The 21,154-nt window shown below is 43.7% G+C and overlaps 2 protein-coding genes across 2 annotated transcripts; both read left to right on the forward strand.

The window, feature by feature from the left end:
* Positions 1 to 1,361: 1,361 nt before the first annotated feature.
* Positions 1,362 to 7,480, forward strand: LOC310924575 (extracellular calcium-sensing receptor-like; the record flags this gene model as incomplete). The annotated part of the gene is made up of 11 exons (XM_083886357.1): positions 1,362 to 1,379; positions 1,473 to 1,603; positions 1,816 to 2,110; positions 2,251 to 2,337; positions 2,532 to 2,801; positions 3,819 to 4,025; positions 4,109 to 4,384; positions 5,295 to 5,522; positions 5,608 to 5,731; positions 5,806 to 6,720; positions 7,107 to 7,480. The coding sequence occupies 11 exons, from the start codon at positions 1,362 to 1,364 to the stop codon at positions 7,478 to 7,480; spliced, it is 2,925 nt and encodes a 974-aa protein (XP_083742483.1).
* A 4,954-nt stretch (positions 7,481 to 12,434) lies between these two features.
* On the forward strand, positions 12,435 to 19,735 carry LOC310924576 (extracellular calcium-sensing receptor-like; the record flags this gene model as incomplete). Its single annotated transcript, XM_083886358.1, has 9 exons — positions 12,435 to 12,631; positions 12,831 to 13,125; positions 13,274 to 13,360; positions 13,511 to 13,780; positions 13,998 to 14,204; positions 14,281 to 14,556; positions 18,314 to 18,541; positions 18,627 to 18,750; positions 18,825 to 19,735. The coding sequence occupies 9 exons, from the start codon at positions 12,435 to 12,437 to the stop codon at positions 19,733 to 19,735; spliced, it is 2,595 nt and encodes an 864-aa protein (XP_083742484.1).
* Between the last annotated feature and the right edge of the window lie 1,419 nt (positions 19,736 to 21,154).

Consider the following 21,154-nt stretch of genomic DNA (forward strand, 5'->3'; position numbering starts at 1 on the left):
GCACTAGGATTGATTTTTGTTCATTCATTGTTTCTTGGTGTTCATCACTGGCCGAAACAATATGATGAAACACTTTGGAGCAAAAATACACATAAATAGTCCAACACTGGAGGCCAGGAAACACAGTACATTTAGCAGGTGAGCTAAAAGTAAGCTGGGATAAATGTGATCCAGGGTGCACAGAATTTCAGCATGCTGAAGGTGATGAGCTTGGCTTAGGCCCCTTTAGCCAAGAACTGCCCAGAAGCCCAGAACCAGACCTGGGCTCTGTGGGCCCAGACCTTATGTTTCAGACCAACCTAAAAACCATTAGAGACACCATTGTTCAAACAAACCCAGAGCTAATCTCAGGCCAATAAGGAGTGCTGAGATCTTTCTTTTCACAAATTGAGCTTGCAGCCAATGTGAGCTGTCTCAATAATCTGTGTGACGAAATGAAAAGACAGACCCACAAGAGGCGTTTTCAGTGTGAAACCAAACTGGATGCACGTGCATGCATTCTCACACAGCTCTAACCCTAACCCGTTTAGAACATCTGGTTTAAAGAATTAAAAAGGTTGATAATGTCATCAGCACTGAAGCGAGAAGAGTTGACCAGACTAAGCACAGATGGTCAGAACAAGGGCCTTTCCTCATGGAGTTCACATAATCTCCCCATGTTCTCCTCCGGGTTCTCCGGTTTCCTCGCACAGCTTTGGGGATTAGATTGACTGTGAGTGTAAACGGTTGTTTGTCTCTATGTGGACTGTGATGGACTGGCGACCTGTCCAGGGTATACCGTGACTTTAGCCCCGTCAGCTGAGATCAGCACCAGCAACCTTCAAGTGGAGGATAAAGTGGTAGAAGATGAGTGAGTGAGTGAGTGAGTGAGTGAGGATGACACAAGATCTAAAGTGTGACTCTTTTCATGTGTGGGGAAAACATAGATTGTGTGAGATGAAACACACAGGTTTGGACCCTGCACTGACGGCCTAAACAAAACCTCCTGAAACATCTGACCATAACCAGTTAAAGCTTAACCTTAACCTTAACCTAATATTGAAATCTTACTCCTAAAGTCAAACAGTTGGCAGAAATTAGATTCTGCCTTATTAGGAACAGATGTTGGTCTGCATGAAGTCTACTGTTCCTGACAAGGTCAGTGCTTATGGCACACACACACACACACACACACACACACACACACACACACACACACACACACACACACACACACACACACACACACACACACACACACACACACACACACACACACACACACACAAAAACAAAGACCTGCCCCAACAGCTTCTCATTCTGCCTTAATAAGTAGTGAGCAAGATTAACAATTGCAAGTCAATAAAATGCACTATGTAGAGATGAGCAAAGTCATGAGGGTATTTTTAAACAGTAAATGCCTCTGGTTAATGTTGTACTGCTGCTTCTCCTCTGCTGTGTTCTCCTCTCTTTCCTCCTCTTGTCACTCACAGGGACAGTTTAATCTAAACGGGATGAACAAACCTGGAGATGTGATTCTTGGAGGGATTTTCCAAATCCATTTCTTCTCTGTTGATCCTGATGTGTCTTTTACCTCAGAGCTAGAGCTGCCGACCTGTTATGGGTGAGTCTGTAAAATATTAGTGTTATTTTTCTAGTTATCATCTTAATACAGTGAAATAATTACACTATATGTGACCTGTGTGAAAGGTTTAGTGCTGGTGTTGATACTGATGATCATTAACTGGAGAAACTGTATTTGTGGAACATCCGTAACTTTGCACAGTTACTTTATAATGTATATCAGATAGTAAACACTTGTGTTTATGGTGTTAGTTTTGATGTTCTAGGATTCAGACAGGCTCAGACCATGGCCTTTGCTATTGATGAGATCAACAGAAAGTCAAACCTGCTGCCTAATGTGACTCTGGGATACAGTCTGTATGATAACTGCCTTCAACTAGGAATTGGATTTCGTGCAGCACTGACCTTAGTCAGTGGTCAAGAAGAGCAAGTTACATTAGAGGAGAACTGTGTAGGAACTCCTCCAGTCCTAGGGATTGTGGGAGATTCTTCCTCGACTCGTACAATCGCCATATCCACAGTCATAGGTTTGTACAGAGTGTCTATGGTAAGTTTGCTTAATAATTCCCAATAAATTTAAATGCAAATTTAAAAAAAACCCAAAACAAGTAGTATTCAACATAAAAATGTATAAGTAAGCATACTTTGCCTGTTTTTATGATACAAGATCTGTCTTTTTTCCCGCAGGTGAGTTATTTTGCCACATGTTCCTGTCTGAGTGACCGACAACAGTTTCCATCTTTCTTTAGGACGATCCCGAGTGATGCTTTTCAGGTGAAAATCTATCTACAAAAAGAAAAGAGTGTGTCACCAGTCATGTTATATGTCTCAGTGACAGAGTTGTGTGGTGTCAGATATACAACACTTAAAGACAGTGATTATGAGTCTTTGATGAAGCTGTTGATCAGGATTTCTAGTAAAGATGATTCCAGCCTGTGCACTAATCCCTCTGCTCTGTGTCCACATAGGTGAATGCTATGATTCAGATTCTAAAACACTTTGGTTGGACTTGGGCAGGTCTGCTCATCAGTGATGATGATTATGGAGTCCACGCTGCCCGATCCTTTCACTCTGATCTGGGTCCAGCTGGTGGAGGTTGTCTGGCTTACACAGAGATTTTGCCCTGGGGTGATGACCCTGTTGAACTAAGGAGAATAGTGGATGTGATGAGGAAATCTACAGCTCGAGTGGTGATTGTGTTTGCACATGAGAGTCACATGATTAACCTCATGAAAGAGGTGAGTTCTAAAATCATGATGATGCAAAAAACATTTGTTCTGTGAATAATGTATTTCATTAATTAGGTTACGCTTGTAATTTGTTAAAGCTGCAGCAAAGAGGATTTTGCTTACTATGGTCAGGGTTGGGGTGGGGGGGGTCTATGGTAAAAAATAGGTTTGCAGCTAGGATAGCTCAGTGGTATTGTCCACAGACCTTGGTGTTGAAGGCTGGGGTTCCTTGGGCCTCTAAGCAAGGCCCTTAATGCTACTTGCCTTTCCGAGCCTGGATGTTTAGGTGTAAAAATCTCTGCCAAACAAAATGTGCCTGTGATCCGCTGTGAGGACTCACACACACACACACACACACACACACACACACACACACACACACACACACACACACACACACACACACACACACACACACACACACACACACACAGGTTTGTGAATGACATCAACTATGTCCAGTCCAGTCATTTTTATTTATATAGCCCATCATCATGAACACAGATTGCCTTGAAGGGTTTACAGTCTGTACAGCAGTGACAGCCTCGATCATTACAGCCTCTCATCAGATAAAGAAAAACACAAGAAAAACATTTCACAGGGGAAAAAATGGGAGAAACCTCAGGAAGTGCCACAGAGGAGGGATGCCCCTTCCAGAATTAAAATGAGAATCAGTCATTTTTGCACACACAGAAATTCTTATTACACAACACATTTTCAAAGAATACAAACATTCAAATTGTGAAATGAAAATGGTGATGATGATCATGATCACAAGACTGTATGGACTCTTTTCAGCCTGATGACCTCAGAGAGAGAGTGAGAGAAGGATTGTGGCCACAGGGGTTAGAGAAAAGTCACAAGATAAAATTGGAGGGTAATTTACAGTCAGCAGAGTAAGACAGAATCCTAATGAATGTAATTAAGACTGAGACCAGCCACCATATTGGTCAAATAAGAAAACTGTTCAGACTGTGGAAAGTAGATTTTACTTTACTGGTATTAATTTGTATATTCAATGTACAGGTGGTGAGGCAGAATGTCACAGGCCTGCAGTGGATTGCCAGTGAAGCCTGGTCATCAGCTGATGTTCTGCAGACTCCTCACCTCATGTCGTACCTGGGTGGAACACTGGGCATCGCCATCCGTCGAGGAGAAATACCAGGACTCAAAAACTTCCTGTTACAAATACGTCCTGAACTACATCACAACAACACAGATGGCAACAACCTGGTGAGAGTTAAATGTTTTTATCTGATATGGTACAAACAAAAATTAATTAGTGTCATGATTTCGAGAAGTGTAATGTTTTTCAGGTGAATCAGTTCTGGGAACACACATTTCAGTGTAGGTTTGCACCACCTCCAGCAGGTTGGGTGGAAGCTGGAGGAGAATTATGCACTGGACAGGAAAATATAGAGAATTTGGAGAATGATTTCCTGGATGTTTCAGACCTCAGGTCAGAATATAATGTGTATAAGGCTGTGTACGCTCTGGTGTATGCTCTTGATGACATGCTGCAGTGTGAGTCAGGGAGAGGACCTTTCAGCAACAACACCTGTGCTCATTTACAAAGACTGGAGCCATGGCAGGTGAGATATCACTCTACACTCTACTCTTGATTTCATCCTTTGTATTTCTTGCTTAAACTGAATTAAGTGCATATGCATTAGTAAATTAAAGCATGCCTCTTTACAACTGTGTGCAAATTAGGTTTAGATTAGATTTAGATTAGATTTACTTTACAATTCTAATGAGATGATACTAATATAATATATCATTATAAAGTTATACCGTGTTCGTGTGTCCACAGAGGTCCACGAGGGTCAGTGTAATGTAAGTTTCATCAGCTGCCCCTGTCAATCAAAAACAGGTTGCACCTTTCAGACAGTTCCTCCAATCATCATGCAGAAGCCCAGTGTCCGTGCCCGCCCACTGCTCAGTTGACTCCCAGAGAAGCCCAGCTTCTGTGGAAGTGACATTTTTGCCGCATTTGTCCAATAACTGTTGAACTCACTGTAATGGAAAAAACCTCTGACTGAAGCACACTCCCCATGAGTATGAGTGGAATCATAGGCATTTATGCAAATGTGGAAAAGTGACGCACCTTTACATGGATTTGTGCGTTGCTGCAGTGTTTTCATTTTGGTGCCCATATTGACAGATAAGGGTGTTCAATTGACATTGAACCAGAACTTTTAGTGGGTCAATAACAATTGAACCACTGCATGAGACAGTTGTTGTTAATCACCTTGTTAGAGAATGTTATTCAATAAGTACTAAAACATTAGAAAGTTTAGAGAAGGTTCACTTAAGTTCACCTGTAAAGGATATAGTGCATTTTAGGTGCATTCTGAAATTGAATCAAAAGCCAAATATCCCCGACCATTTGTGAGTAGTTTATATATGTTATCAAAAAAGTGTGACTTAACACCTCAACAAAACAAACAATTCAAGTAGTATTTTTGTTTTTCCTTCCATGTCTAATTCTAATTTCCAAAGCTTCTGTATTACATGGAAAAAGTCAACTTCACCACAACATTTGGTGATCAAGTGTCATTTGATGAAAATGGTGATGCCTTACCTGTTTATGACATCATGAACTGGGTGTGGCTGCCTGATGGAAGAACTAAAGTTCAGAGAGTGGGTGATGTTAAGAGGTCAGCCTTCAAAGGTGAAGAACTCACACTGGATGAAGACAAAATCTTCTGGAACTTTGAATCCAAACAGGTAACTTCTTACTTTTTCAGACGACCATCTCTTTCCCTTAATCATTATAGATGAGTCTAACAGACAGTGATGTTTGTCCACACAGCCTCCTCGGTCAGTGTGCAGTGACAGTTGTCCTCCAGGTTCCCGCATGGCCAGAAAGAAGGGGGAACCTGAGTGTTGTTTTGACTGTGTCCCTTGTTCTGAGGGAAAGATCAGCAATACAACTGGTGAGTGTAAACTTTTAAACAGCACAGTTCAGAGATGTTGTATAAACATGTATCTCATCACCCTCTTTTCTCAGACTCCATGGAGTGCACCAGTTGTCCAGAAGATTTCTGGTCCAGCCCCCAGCGTGACCACTGTGTTCTTAAGAAAACAGAGTTCCTCTCCTACCATGAGCCTCTGGGTATCTGCTTGACAACCATCTCACTGTTGGGCACATGTATCTGTGCTGTTGTTCTGGGCATCTTCATCCATCATCACAGCACACCTATAGTTCGTGCCAACAATTCAGAACTCAGTTTTCTTCTCTTGGTGTCACTAAAGTTCTGTTTCCTCTGCTCGTTGCTCTTCATTGGACGACCCAGATTATGGACTTGTCAACTAAGACATGCAGCATTTGGCATCAGCTTTGTGCTTTGTGTCTCATGTATCCTGGTGAAAACCATGGTGGTTCTGGCTGTGTTCAGGGCCTCCAAACCAGGAGGTGAGTCCAGTCTGAAGTGGTTTGGTGCTGTGCAGCAGAGAGGGACAGTTCTGGTTCTGACTTGTGTTCAAGCAGCAATCTGCACTGTCTGGCTTGTCTCTGCTTCACCAGTGCCTCATAAAAACACCCAGTATCACAGTGACAAGATAGTTTATGAGTGTGCAGTTGGGTCCACAGTTGGTTTTGCACTTTTACTTGGTTATATTGGTTTACTGGCTGTCCTCAGTTGTTTGTTAGCTTTTCTAGCAAGGAATCTTCCAGACAGTTTCAATGAGGCCAAACTCATCACTTTCAGCATGTTGATCTTCTGTGCAGTGTGGGTGGCCTTTGTCCCTGCTTACATCAGCTCACCAGGCAAATATGCAGATGCAGTGGAGGTTTTTGCCATCCTGGCCTCCAGTTTTGGCCTCTTGGTGGCGCTGTTTGGACCTAAATGTTATATAATCCTGTTGAGACCAGAGAGAAACACAAAGAAAGCCATCATGGGTCGTGAAACCACAAAGTTTCAAAGTTAAAACTCTGTTTCTCTGGCTGCTCCACTCTGTATTTTAGAATTGACTCATATTTACCAGATCAAAATGCAGGGAATAAAGTGTCACGATCGACACTCCATACACATTCCACTGCATTCTGTTGTTTTCCCTGCTGCTCCGTGTTTCTCCTCTGTCTCTGCAGGAGGCGTGGTTGACCTACTTCCAGAAGACGCTGGTGATTGAGTCCACCTGGCGATTCCGCCCGCACCTGCTTGTCATCAGCGATCAGGAGGACTCTTAAGGCGGAGTCATCCCTCTCATCAGCGTCAGTCTGTTGTTTCAGCTCAGCCGGTAAAGACCGCACTTACCTTGCTACTCGAAACGCTTGACTCCAACTCGATACTTACCCTGCGCTTCCTGCAGGTCACCACATCTCCTGCCGCTCGAGCTCCAGTGGATTCCACCATCTTGAAGGATCACTTCCGCCTTCCATCCTCTTGTTCTGGTTCTCCTCGTCTCCAGTGGAGCTGCCGCTTCACTTCCTGGTTCGTCTCGTCTTCTCCTGTCGAGACGCTTTCTCCGCCTGTGCTTCAACCTCATCGCCTGAACCTGTGTTTCCAGCTCCACGTCTCGTGGTCTCCACACGAGACGCCGTCTCCATCTACGCCGTCATCAAGCCGAGTGAGTCCGTTCTTCTGGGAACACAAAGACACAAACTTTTGCCAATGAGGAGCGGCGGCTCCTCCAACGCCCAGCTGCAGTCCGTGTTCCCTGCTTTTCAATTGTCTTCGCATTAGTCTCTGTACCAGCTAGGCTAATAAATATTGGTTTTCTTATACTCTCGTCTCCTGCTCTGCATTCGGGTCCTCTTTTCTTCATAAGAGAAAAGAATAATATGAATAAATAACGTTTATTTTTCTCTCTAACCACTAATTTTACATATCTAGAGCATCAGCACAATCCTATGTTCACTTGGAATATATCAAGTGTCGACCACAGCCTGACACAAAAGTATTTTATATAGATGTAAGAGGAGGGAAATTGGATTTGGGAAAGGGTACTTTCTGTGTACACCAGTCTACAGCTGAATTACTGTAATCTGGCATTTTATTGCAACACCCTTTGAAAAAGCTAACTTCTTTGGATTACACAGACAAAAGTTTAAGTTCATGAGATCGAGCCTAAAGGAGGAGTACAAATGGGAAGAGAACCAACATCTGATGGGGGTCATGTCTTTAAGAAGCTTTTTTCTGCATCCTGATATAAATCTCATTCATAAATTTTCTACCTTTTTATCCTCCATCTGAGGGTTCCAGGGTTGAAAGTTGGGTAAACACCCCTGGACAGGACCCCAGTCAACCAGGGCCCCAATATATAAATGAACAGCCATACGCTCGCATCTATTGGCTAATTAGCATAATCTGCATGTTTTTGGACTGTGAGTGGAAGCTGGGGGAGCCCCAAAGAGCCCAGGAGAACATGCAAACGCCACTCAGAAAACTTGGTTGATTTGTTCAACAGCTATGCTAAAGCCACACCCACGATATGTTGACATAAAGATGTGTTGAAGCTGTGACTCTTGGCAAACCTGGAATATTGATCAATTACAGTCAGGTTACAGCAACATCCTGTGTCATGGCAAATGACTAAGATTTACTTCATTTCCAGGAGAGCAATATTTTAGAAAACTCACAATCTTCATCATGAAATCAGGTCAATGAGCAAAGTGTCAAGACATGACGTTTCTTAAAAATGCTCAGTGGTAGTATAGAGCAAGTCGTCTTTCAACTTGAAGATTATGTGTTTGATTCCCAGCTTCACTCGTCTACCTGCTGATGTGTCCTTGGGCAAGACACTTCACCCCACATGGCTCCTGACAGCTGTGCTGGCACCGTGTGAATGGGTATAAAAGATGAGTCATAGAAAATGCACTGCACATAAATGCACTGTATGAATGTGAGTGAATGGCAACAACTGTAGTGTAAAGCAGCTTTATAAGACTAGATAAGTGCTATATAAATACAAACATTGACCATTTACTGGGTATTTTTAAGGTAACTGTCACTTTAAGGTTTTCCATTGGTCATTCAAGATCACATGTCAGTTTATAGCTCAAGTTGGCCATCTTGTTTGCTGCTATTCTGACTGGTCGTGTGTTGCAGAGCATTGTTTGTTTAATCCATTTCCATCTGCTGATGTTGAGCCTTGGAGAACCTTTGTAAGTTTATATTTTATGTTACATCTCTACAGATAAATGCTGATGAATATGTTTTATTATCATATCTGTGAAGATGTATAGATTAATATTAAGATCTCTGTTTCCCAGTTTGTCACAATGTCACTTCACAATATCCTCTAACCTTAGCCCTAGTAGGTTGAGAAGTAGAACCACTGACTGTCTTTAGTTTGATGCACATATGCATCAAACTAAAGACTGTACGTGCATATTAATTAGCCATGTGTATTCTCCGTGATCGTCAGCTGATCGTCAGCTGGCTGAAAAAGCAACAAAAGCTCTGGAATGTGAGATCGCCACACTCAAACTAGGAAAGATTCACAGCGAAAAAACAACCTTAATTCAAATACAAAGTTTATGGTTTTAAGACCCACAATACTGTGATTTGGAGCATGTAGTGGCTTCTTCAAAACTTCAACTTGTGTAATTTTGTAAAAAACGTAAATCCCTAATTTTGAAAAAAAAAAACTTTACTGTTTTTTCTCGCTTTGCGCTGGGCCAACTTGTTCCCCCTTGATCCGTGGCGGGTCACATATTGACAAATTGGTAACTGAACTCAGGGCAAAGCTCGGCTTCTACTACAGAAATAAATCCTGCTTCGCTCTCAAAGACAGAAAACTTTGAGTATCTGCAACTTTTCTTCCTTTACTACATAGATTATGGTGATATGGTGTGTATGTGTGCGTCATACTAACGTTTACAGTCTTTAAACGCAGTTTATCACAGTGCCCTGAGATTTGTCACTTGTTGTCGACTCACTCATCATTGCAAACTTTACATTAAATCTGTCCACAGATATACCCACTGGCTGATATTATGGCAGTTATTGGCTTAGTTGCTTCATATTTGCATACTCTACATACTTTGCATCTGTTCCTCTTATGAGAACAGAAATCAGGAAAAGAGTCTTCAGTAGGGCTGCACGGTATACGCGGTATTTGCGGTACACGGTAGAAAATTTGGCCCACGGTAGAGATTTGCGCAATAGCGTCCTACCGTCGATGACGTCATCGTACCTGCCTCAGAGTGAAGATGGCTGCAAGCAGAGAGACAGCGGAGAAGGAGGAGCTGGTAAAAAAAAATGTGGTGCCACGTCCGTGATTTGGATGTGGTTTGGCTTTAAAAAGTTGGACGTGGAGCAGAAATAATTTATTTGCATGATGTGTGGAGCAAGTGTGACCGCCAACCAAGCTAGCATGAGCAATTTGTTTTCCCATCTGAAGTAAAAGCATGCGCTCGAGTATGCAGAAAGCCAGAGGCTGCGCTCGGCTCAAACACCGGCCAACACGGGGGGGGGAAACAAAAACGTTTCGCCTGCTACCCAACAGCAGCCCTCCATTGCGGAAGCTTTTTCCAAGAGTGTTCTGTACGACAGAAAGAGCAAGCTGCAACTTGAGAAATCAATGTTCAGTGACACTTTTGCACACCAGAATAAAAGCATGTTCTGTGTACTTGAAGTAGTGTTATTTAGAATCTTTTTTATTTTTGTATTCTTTAAAATTTGGAAAATTTAATGTTTGGTAACTTTTGCACTATTTTGGATTACTGAACCTTTACACTGTTTTTGCCATTTGCCTTATAAAAAACCTCTCTTACTTGAAGTACTGTTTACAATATCCACTTTACTTTTGTATTATTGAAGAATTTTGTACCTCTGAAGTCCTATCCTTATATGCACAATAAATGCTCTAAAAATTACATTATATCTTTGCTTTTTTTGTTGTTGTTCTTTAAAATCAACTTAGCTTTGCTAAGGAACTTCAAAACCCATTCAAAAGCACTTGTTATAATTTTTACACTTAAATATATACCGCAATATATACCGTTACCGTGAAGGGATTAAATTTATACCGTGATATGAATTTAAGGTCATACCGCCCAGCCCTGTTCTTCAGCTTTGCAGGTCTTGGAACACTCCATACCTTTTGTATAATCAACGGATGATTACATTCATATAATCACCCTTTGATTATACAACAATACTTGGTCTAGAAATGTTCTCATTTTGTTATGCAGTAATCTATGTGTGAAAATAATAATCGTGTAATGAGTGAACTTTGAGTGCGTTGGCATAATCTTCATTAGGGATGTGTCCAGCCATGGAAAACACAGGAACAAGTCTCCCGAGGCCATTTTGACCTATAAATTCTGAAAGTGTGATTTCTAAGCTTTCAATCGATGTCTAACGCATGGAAATATTATTCATATTTAATATATATTTATGTGGCCATTTGAATGTAGGCACTCCTCAAACGGGTTAAGGGATCATTTATAGCCTCAAAGATTTACATCTTCTAGAGCCAAGAGAACCAAGTATCATTTACATAGTCCAACCCAGGACATGCCGTGGCCACACCCTTTTGAATCGGCAAAAGCTTATGAGAGGTGATGCTGCGCCTGTAAAATAATACTGTGTCATTACAGACTCTTTCTTTTAAGAAAATAATGATCCACTTACACAGTGGTGTTGTGATTTTGTCATCTGTATTAAACTTGTTGTGGATCTTCAAAACCTTTGTCCAAAACCACTTCCATGAACTTTATAAATCTACAATTTGCTGCTCTTCCCTGCCGAGACACTCACTAAATTGGTCTGCTTGGAGAGTCTTCATTTCAGTTCACCACTGGGAGACTGGAACTCAAGGTTAGGCAATGTCCTGTATGGAGGACATAGCTGAGGATAAACTTTGATAGTTTCCTTAATCTTTTTTCTGTGTACATTTGTATAGTATTGACTGTTGAGTATGCAGTATGTTATGCAGATCACATACATAAGGAGAGTAAGATATGTCATGCGCCTTGACAGACACCTACTTAGTATTGCAGGTATTGTGATTTGATCCTGTTCACCCTGTTACTGTTTCCTGTTTGATAATTATGATTTCATCAATGATTTCATGGCTTGTGCTGAGAAGTTAAAATGGTTAGAAGTTAAGTATAAGCACAGACAGGGAAAACATGCAAACTCCATGCAGAAAGGCCCTTGTTTCAAATGGGATGGGAACCCAGTTAACCACTACACCAACTGTGTGACCAAAAACTTAATAATGTTTGATTTGATTTGATTCAATTAAATACCATGAGCCCTCTTCACCCGGGCCCTTTCTTTAAATGCCTGAGGTTACTGAAGTTATTTCAAAACCGATCAAAGTTTCCAAAATAAGATCAGGGTCTCTTAATAGGAACCAATGATATATTTGAATGTTTTATACTACGTAAGTGCAAGAAAGTGAAGCAGAAAGTGTGGTGTGAACAAGGCTCACCATGGCCTTCAGATCTGTGAGCCACAGAATGATAATAAAAGATCACTCATACACCTAACCCCAACCCATCCACACATAAAGATTTAGGCCCTGCCCATACAGCTTCATTTTCTGCCCTGATAGGTGGTGTGCAAGAATAACTCATATTGTCAGTCAATAAAAGATGATGTAGTGAAGGAACCAAACTCAAAAAAGATGATGAACCAGAGCAAAGTCGTGAGGGCATTTTTAGATAACAAGTTGCTCTTGCTTATGTTGTACTGCTGCTTATTATCTGCTGCGTCCTCCTCTCTTTCTTCCTCCTCTTGTCAGTTACAGGGACAGTTTGATCTAAATGGGATGAACAAACCTGGAGATGTGATTCTAGGTGGAATTTTTGAAAATAACTTCTTCTCTGCTGATCCTGACCTGACTTTTACCTCAAAGCCATATCAGTCTACCTGCTATGGGTGAGTCTGTCAGAGAAATAGAAGACATTAAAAAGCTGTTTTAAATTATGCCAGTAGATACAACACTTTTATGATTACATTATCATTTCTGCGAAATAACATTAAACCTGTTATTAATTGCAGTAGTAGTGAAATGTGAAGCTTTGCACAGTTGCTCTTTAATGTATTTTATTTAGTAAACACCAGCATTTTGTGTCAGTTTTGATATTATAGGATCCAGACTGGCTCAGACCATGGCCTTTGCTATTGATGAGATCAACAGAAAGTCAAACCTGCTGCCTAATGTGACTCTGGGATACAGTCTGTATGATAACTGCAACCAACTAGGAATTGGATTTCGTGCAGCACTGACCTTAGTCAGTGGTCAAGAAGAGCAAGTTACATTAGAGGAGAACTGTGTAGGAACTCCTCCAGTCCTAGGGATTGTGGGAGATTCTTCCTCGACTCGTTCTATTGCCATATCCACAGTCTTGGGTTTGTACAGAGTGCCTACGGTAAATTAATCTGCCTCTAAAGTCAATCATTGCTTAAAATCAATTCCATTTTATATCATAACAAATTGAAATTTAATTAACATTAAATATTTAATAACATAATAAACATAATAAAGTTTTGTGGATGCATGATCTGATTGTTCTACAGGTGAGTTATTTCTCCACATGTTCCTGCCTCAGTGACCGACAAAAGTTTCCATCTTTCTTTAGGACGATCCCGAGTGATGCTTTTCAGGTGAAAATCTATCTGCAAAATCAAAATGCAAAAAAAAAAATCATGTGCAAGAACATAACATGACGTGGTAAAGTCATGATTGTATGTCTCATTTAAAGAGCTGAGTGGTGTCAGCCTGTGCACTAATCCCTCTGCTCTGTGTCCACATAGGTGAATGCTATGATTCAGATTCTAAAACACTTTGGTTGGACTTGGGCAGGTCTGCTCATCAGTGATGATGATTATGGAGTCCACGCTGCCCGATCCTTTCACTCTGATCTGGGTCCAGCTGGTGGAGGTTGTCTGGCTTACACAGAGATTTTGCCCTGGGGTGATGATCCTGTTGAACTAAGGAGAATAGTGGATGTGATGAGGAAATCTACAGCTCGAGTGGTGATTGTGTTTGCACATGAGAGTCACATGATTAACCTCATGAAAGAGGTCAGTCCCTTATGTAAATAACCTTTTAGTTTATTGACATAAAATGTCTGTATTTTTGTTTTTGAAACGATGCTGCTCTATATATGCTGCAAAGGTTTTGCTCATGAGAACAAATAGAATTTTGCTTGTTATACTGTGTGAAACATGACATTTGTTTTTGACAAACTACATTATGATTTACTGGTATGAATTAATTTATTTACAATTCAATGTACAGGTGGTGAGGCAGAATGTGACAGGCCTGCAGTGGATTGCCAGTGAAGGCTGGTCGTCAGCTGCTGTGCTTCAGACTCCTCACCTCATGTCATACCTGGGTGGAACACTGGGAATCTCCATCCGTCGAGGAGAAATACCAGGACTCAGAGACTTCCTGTTACAAATACGTCCTGATCTACATCACAACAACACAGATGGAAACAACATGGTGAGCGTTTCGCCTCTGACTCGATAATTATAAGAATAATATTCTGGCATTAATTTAAAGTTGAACTACATTACAGGTGAATCAGTTTTGGCAACACACATTTCAGTGTAGGTTTGCACCACCTCCAGCAGGTTGGGTGGAAGCTGGAGGAGAATTATGCACTGGACAGGAAGTTCTAGAGAATGTGGAGAATGAGTTCCTGGATGTTTCAGACCTCAGACCAGAGTATAATGTGTATAAGGCTGTGTACGCTCTGGCGTATGCTCTTGATGACATGCTGCAGTGTGAGCCAGGGAGAGGACCTTTCAGCAACAACACCTGTGCTCATTTACAAAGACTGGAGCCATGGCAGGTGAGATATCACTTTACACTCTAATCTTGATTTCACTTCATCCTTTGTATTTATTTTGGAGTCAAACTTAGTGTATAATATTATTGCATAGAGACTTAAAGTAGAGCTAAACCCCTGTTCTGAGGCAATACATACACCCATATTTAACACAAAATACATAATACACAAAACTGCCAAGAGGACCTGGATCACTGCATAATATTACTAGATAAACCTATACACTAGTTTTAACGGGGAAAAAAAGGGATTTAGGGGTTTACTTACTCTTTCAGTCCATACACATAGGAGGCTTAACCAGTTTGCCATAACGGTTACGCCACCCCACATCCGAAACTGCAGGGGGGCGACAGGCAGGAGAGAGACCGACCCACGGCAGGCCCTAAATCAGGACACACGGGCCTAGGGGGACGACCCCGACGGGGAACCTGGAACAGTAACGCCTCTTCCCCAAGCATCGAATCAGCCGGCTTGAGTCTATCCAACGACACACGCTCCTTATGCCTGCCCATATCTAGCACAAAACTTTTTGTAGCCAGCATGCAGCACCCTAAACTGGCCATTGTAAGGGGACTAAAGGGTGGTGAACGCCATGGCGCACAAAAACAAAATGAGCCGTCACAAGCTCCACAGACACGAATGACCGAGGAGAAAAGTGGTGAACAGGCACTGGAGCAAAAGTGGCCTCGAACAAAAGACGGCGACAGGAAGGGAAATGGGGACTGAACTCTCAGGAAAAACTCCCTTGGGTCACAGAGCGGCTGTCCGAGAATCAACTCTGAGGCATCCAAGTCCTCCTTAGGAGCCGAGTGCAACCCGAGCATCATCCAAGGCAAACGAGCCACCCAGTTAGCATTCGAGAGTGCAGCACACGACAACGCCTTAAGCGACCGGTGAAAACGTTCACACAAGCTGTTAGCCTGAGGATGGTACGCAGTCGTAGGGTGAACCTGCGTGCCCAGAGACAGCCAATGCTGACCAGTGTTCTGAAATGAACTGAGAGCCTCTGTCAGAGGGGATGTCCGATGGGGAACCCAAACGCGTAACCCAAGCAGCAAGATACGTGCCACGACTGTGGATGTTGTGGAGGACAGAGAAACCGCCTCAGGCCACCTGGTGGTCCGATCCACCATTGTGAACAAGTGTGTAACACCCTGGGAGTGTAGGCAAAGGTCCCACCAGGTCCACATGCAAATGTTCAAATTGCCTGGCTGGAATCGAAAAAAGGCTCGTTAGGCACCCTAGTGTGTTGGTGAACTTTTGCGCGGTGACACGCCACACACGTGGCCCCCCACTCCTTGACACCTTTGTGCAGGCCAGGCCATACAAACTTAAATGCCACCAGCCTCACGACGCCCGGACTCCCAGATGAGTGAGTGAGTAAACCAAATCGAAAACCCGATTGACCCCAAGATGCACAGGACACACCAGCACCCGCGACAGGAAATCCGCAACCGGGTTTGCTTTAACCGCCACATGCTGGTGGCGCTGCTGGTGAGCACACCATGGTGCCTTCGTCATAGTAAACGTTAACGGTTTGTGGTCGACATAGGCTGTCAAAGAGCGGCCCTCGAGAAGGACAACATGGCATCCATCAGGTCCAATGGCGAACCATCGCCCACACCGGGAAGCGAAAGCAGCTTATCTGCTCTATCCATGGCGGACAGGCTGTAGCGCCGAAGAGGAAACTGCTGAGGCACACAAGAGCTGCATCAAATACCCTGGAGTCGTCGGCCGTTATTCCTCGCAGGTGGAAAAGCGCCTCAATGTGCTCCAGAACCATGGAGCAGGGTCGCTCTGACAAAACTCTGGAAGCTTCACCGTCCCTATGAAGCCGGCCGGGTGCGGGAGTTGGGTCATGGCCAACAAGGAGGCAGGTCCACTGGCTGTCAAAGAGACACTTTCCTCCGCTTCCTCCAACATGTTCAAATCGGGGTCACCAATGTGGCAGGACGTGGAAAGGAGAGTTTAACTAGGTTTATTCCACAGACTCCACAAGGACATGTGCTCAGAAAGAGATAAAACAGTAACACTTGACACGCCCTACCCATAACCCAACTGGGTGAGATAACACACCGCTCAGTGCCCGCCACACCCTGTCCTTTTGAAAATAAACCAAAGCCCTCCGTGCTCCCCCACCAGATCTGGTATATCACTCTCACACACACAACTAGGGTATTGGGGGAGATACAGGAAGACCATTGGGGGGGTTGGGGGGCGGGCCCACCAAGTAGTGGGCCTCGTATGTGGGTGTGTATGTAGAGCACACATACATACACACCACACCACATCCTGGTGGGGGGGACCTCCCGGGTACCTGTGTCCCGCCCGCCTCCCGGCTGGGCTGGGGTCGGTGGTTTGGGCTGGGGGGCGGTTGTGGAGCTCCGGGGCGCTGGCGGCTGCGGCGGGTAGTTGGGTCGGCTGTCGGTCTGTCGGGGGGAGCCCCGGGGGACCTGGCCGTGGCTCTCCATGACTCCTGGGAAGGGTGATGGTGGGCGGCGGGCTGGTCGCTCGGCGGGGGCTGTCTTTGGGGGCCCTGCCCTGGGTGGACGGTGGGTCCCTGTGCCGGGTGGGCGTGGGGTCCGCTGTGACAGGTCTTACGGCCTCTGACCCATACCTGCGTGAGGGGGCTTGCCCGGGGCGGATCCGGGACCCTGCTGCCTCCTGTTCCTTGGGGGCCCCCGGCTGGGATCCCTACATGAGCCTCTGCCGGCTCCCCTCTGGGGGGGAAGTCGTGTGGTTGGCTCCGGGGTAGGCGTCGGGGATAGCTGTGGCGGGCTCCGGCCTGCCTCCGGGGGGGTGTTCTGGGGGAGGCTCTACTGTCCCTGGTGATGGGTTGGGCTGCCCTGGGGGCCTGGGTGGGTCCCGGGTGTGGGGACCTGGGGCCTCAGGACCTGCCTCGGCGTGTGGTGGGCTTATGCTACTAATGTCTATCTAGTGTCTCTCTTTCCCTCCCTCTGGGTTAGGGGTTAGGGGTTAACCCTTGTCTGTCTACCCACCCTCACCCCCACCCCCCCTGTCTGGCCCGGTCCTCCCACAAAACCTAATAAATACAATCAATAAAAATAAATACATAAATAGCAGGACGGGCATTACAGCGCTGTAATCACTCGCCCTGCAAACAGCAAAATCTGTTCAACACCAACAGACATGCAGTCAACCATAGTGCATGCCCAAGGTACTGGACAGGACAGGTTAAAAAAAAAATAAATAAATAAAAATATGTCAATCAATTATCAGTTTCTACTGGACAATCACTGTAGTTAAACTGTCTTGTGGGTGTGTTCTCTAACTTAACGACCCCCCCACACAGACAAAGTAGGACTAAAGAAGATTCCCCCCACCCACGGGAAGAGGGGGAATCAGGTAGACCCCCCACAGGGAAAGGGGAAGACAGGGATGTTTTATGACCCAACCACTGTCGCCATATGTGGTAAAAAAATAGCAAATGTTCCTTTGATCTTAGATCACGACAGGTCATACTTTTACATTTTATAAAATATTAATACAACATTTCCGTAACAATCACTAATTTGTCTTGTTATACATATATCCATGCTTGTAAGATATATTTGGGGAATCCTTTTAACTTTAGAAAACATCCTCACTTTTAATCAAAATGTTATTTCTTTTCAGTCAACGTTCACATAATATTGGAGAAAATTGTGAAGGTGTTGTTCAGCTGAGGCCATCAACCACTGGGCAGTAATCCTAGTTTTCTTTCCTGTTTTCCTTCCATGTCTAATTCTAATTTCCAAAGCTTGTTCATTACTTGGAAAAAGTCAACTTCACCACAACATTTGGTGATGAAGTGTCATTTGATGAAAATGGTGATACCTTACCTGTTTATGACATCATGAACTGGGTGTGGCTCCCTGATGGAAGAACTAAAGTTCAGAGAGTGGGTGATGTTAAGAGGTCAGCCTTCAAAGGTGAAGAACTCACACTGGATGAAGACAAAATCTTCTGGAACTTTGAATCCAAACAGGTAACTTCTTACTTTTTCAGACGACCATCTCTTTCCCTTAATCATTATAGATGAGTCTAACAGACAGTGATGTTTGTCCACACAGCCTCCTCGGTCAGTGTGCAGTGACAGTTGTCCTCCAGGTTCCCGCATGGCCAGAAAGAAGGGGGAACCTGAGTGTTGTTTTGACTGTGTCCCTTGTTCTGAGGGAAAGATCAGCAATACAACTGGTGAGTGTAAACTTTTAAACAGCACAGTTCACAGATGTTGTATAAACATGTATCTCATCACCCTCTTTTCTCAGACTCCATGGAGTGCACCAGTTGTCCAGAAGATTTCTGGTCCAGCCCCCAGCGTGACCACTGTGTTCTTAAGAAAACAGAGTTCCTCTCCTACCATGAGCCTCTGGGTATCTGCTTGACAACCATCTCACTGTTGGGCACATGTATCTGTGCTGTTGTTCTGGGCATCTTCATCCATCATCACAGCACACCTATAGTTCGTGCCAACAATTCAGAACTCAGTTTTCTTCTCTTGGTGTCACTAAAGTTCTGTTTCCTCTGCTCGTTGCTCTTCATTGGACGACCCAGATTATGGACTTGTCAACTAAGACATGCAGCATTTGGCATCAGCTTTGTGCTTTGTGTCTCATGTATCCTGGTGAAAACCATGGTGGTTCTGGCTGTGTTCAGGGCCTCCAAACCAGGAGGTGAGTCCAGTCTGAAGTGGTTTGGTGCTGTGCAGCAGAGAGGGACAGTTCTGGTTCTGACTTGTGTTCAAGCAGCAATCTGCACTGTCTGGCTTGTCTCTGCTTCACCAGTGCCTCATAAAAACACCCAGTATCACAGTGACAAGATAGTTTATGAGTGTGCAGTTGGGTCCACAGTTGGTTTTGCACTTTTACTTGGTTATATTGGTTTACTGGCTGTCCTCAGTTGTTTGTTAGCTTTTCTAGCAAGGAATCTTCCAGACAGTTTCAATGAGGCCAAACTCATCACTTTCAGCATGTTGATCTTCTGTGCAGTGTGGGTGGCCTTTGTCCCTGCTTACATCAGCTCACCAGGCAAATATGCAGATGCTGTGGAGGTTTTTGCCATCCTGGCCTCCAGTTTTGGCCTCTTGGTGGCGCTGTTTGGACCCAAATGTTACATCATACTCATGAGACCTGAGAAAAACACAAAGAGGGCCATTATGGGTCGTAACACCACTAAATAACACTGCTGTCTCTGTATTTCCGTCTGTATTTTAGATCTGATTTTTGTTTCCCTTGTGAGAGGCAATAAAGTTTTGTTGCTAAGTAAAACTTGAATTAGTCATGATTATTAATCTCCAATTCATTAATTAATTTCCTTTGAGGACTCCCGCAGGTCCAACCTGATAGGAAACGTCACAGGAGGAAGGACCGGGACACTGCAGTAGCTGTAACAGACCAGACTTTTGACTGCACCCGCTACGGCAGGATCTGCTTGTCCAGCATCGGACTACTCAGCCACCAGCGAGCCTGCAGCCCCCTTTATAAATCTTTAGCTATTTTACATCATACAACATTAGATTCATGTCAATCATTTTTGTTTATGAGGATACTTCCCCCCCAGAATTTTCATTATTTCATCATATCTCATTATGAGATTAATATAGAGACCTGACAACAAGGACCAGTTATTAAACACCATCAGTGAAATGAAGGCAGTGCAGATTGAAGTGGTTTGGTGCTGTGCAGCAGAGACTTTTAGTCACTAAATTGGACAAATGCAGACAGCACCTGATTCTACTGGGTCACAACATGGTGTATTAGTGAATGCACATTTTCCCACACAATGGTCATGTTGATTCCTTTTCTCTGAACAAGGACAAAATGTAACTTGAGGCCTGTGGCAATTCTGGACAGCTGATTTGTCTTCTTCTTCCTTCATGGGCCCTGACGGCGTCTTATCCACCGATACTTACGCCACTGGGTCTGACCCTTTCATGAGAGTGCTCCTTTGACTCCAATGCAAAACTGTAGTTTTCTGTATGTTGCTAATTTTGTGGACTATTTCAGTCATTATGTTTAAACATTACATTTGGGGAACATTGACACAAATGACCTGTAACTGTTAATAACCTCCCTGTCCTTGCTCTGCAGGTACACGTAACTCCTGGGCTGCAGGATCCAGATAACATTGCAAGGCTATTAATATTAGTAGTATTAGTGTCATTATTGTTATGATTGTATCAGTACACAAAATATAACAACCATATTTAGAAGTACCCAGCCAGAACTCAATACAATTTTTATATCTTTGCTCCTGGTCTCTATCTTTTGGTTTTGTGCCTCTTGTCCGAATGTGTTACCAGATTGCCACCCCTTTCTCTCTGTAAAGGAGGCCGGAATCATCCTGCTGTCTGCAGCCATTCTCTATTGAGGAATCAGGTGTCAATGTCCAAGGAAGATGCCGTGCCTCCACAGACATATATGTTTTAAGAGCTAAAGTCAGGTTTACACGACATGACTTTCAGGGTCATTGAAAAGGAGTCACACACTATATCAGTGGTCAGCAACATGGTGCCCATGGGCAAGTGGTCACCTGCAGGCAGCCAATAAAGTGCAGTTTAATAGTAAGTGTACACAAACACACATTTACAAATATCATT

Source organism: Microchirus variegatus (assembly GCF_963457635.1).
Source record: "Microchirus variegatus genome assembly, chromosome: 3".
Lineage (NCBI taxonomy): Eukaryota > Metazoa > Chordata > Actinopteri > Pleuronectiformes > Soleidae > Microchirus > Microchirus variegatus.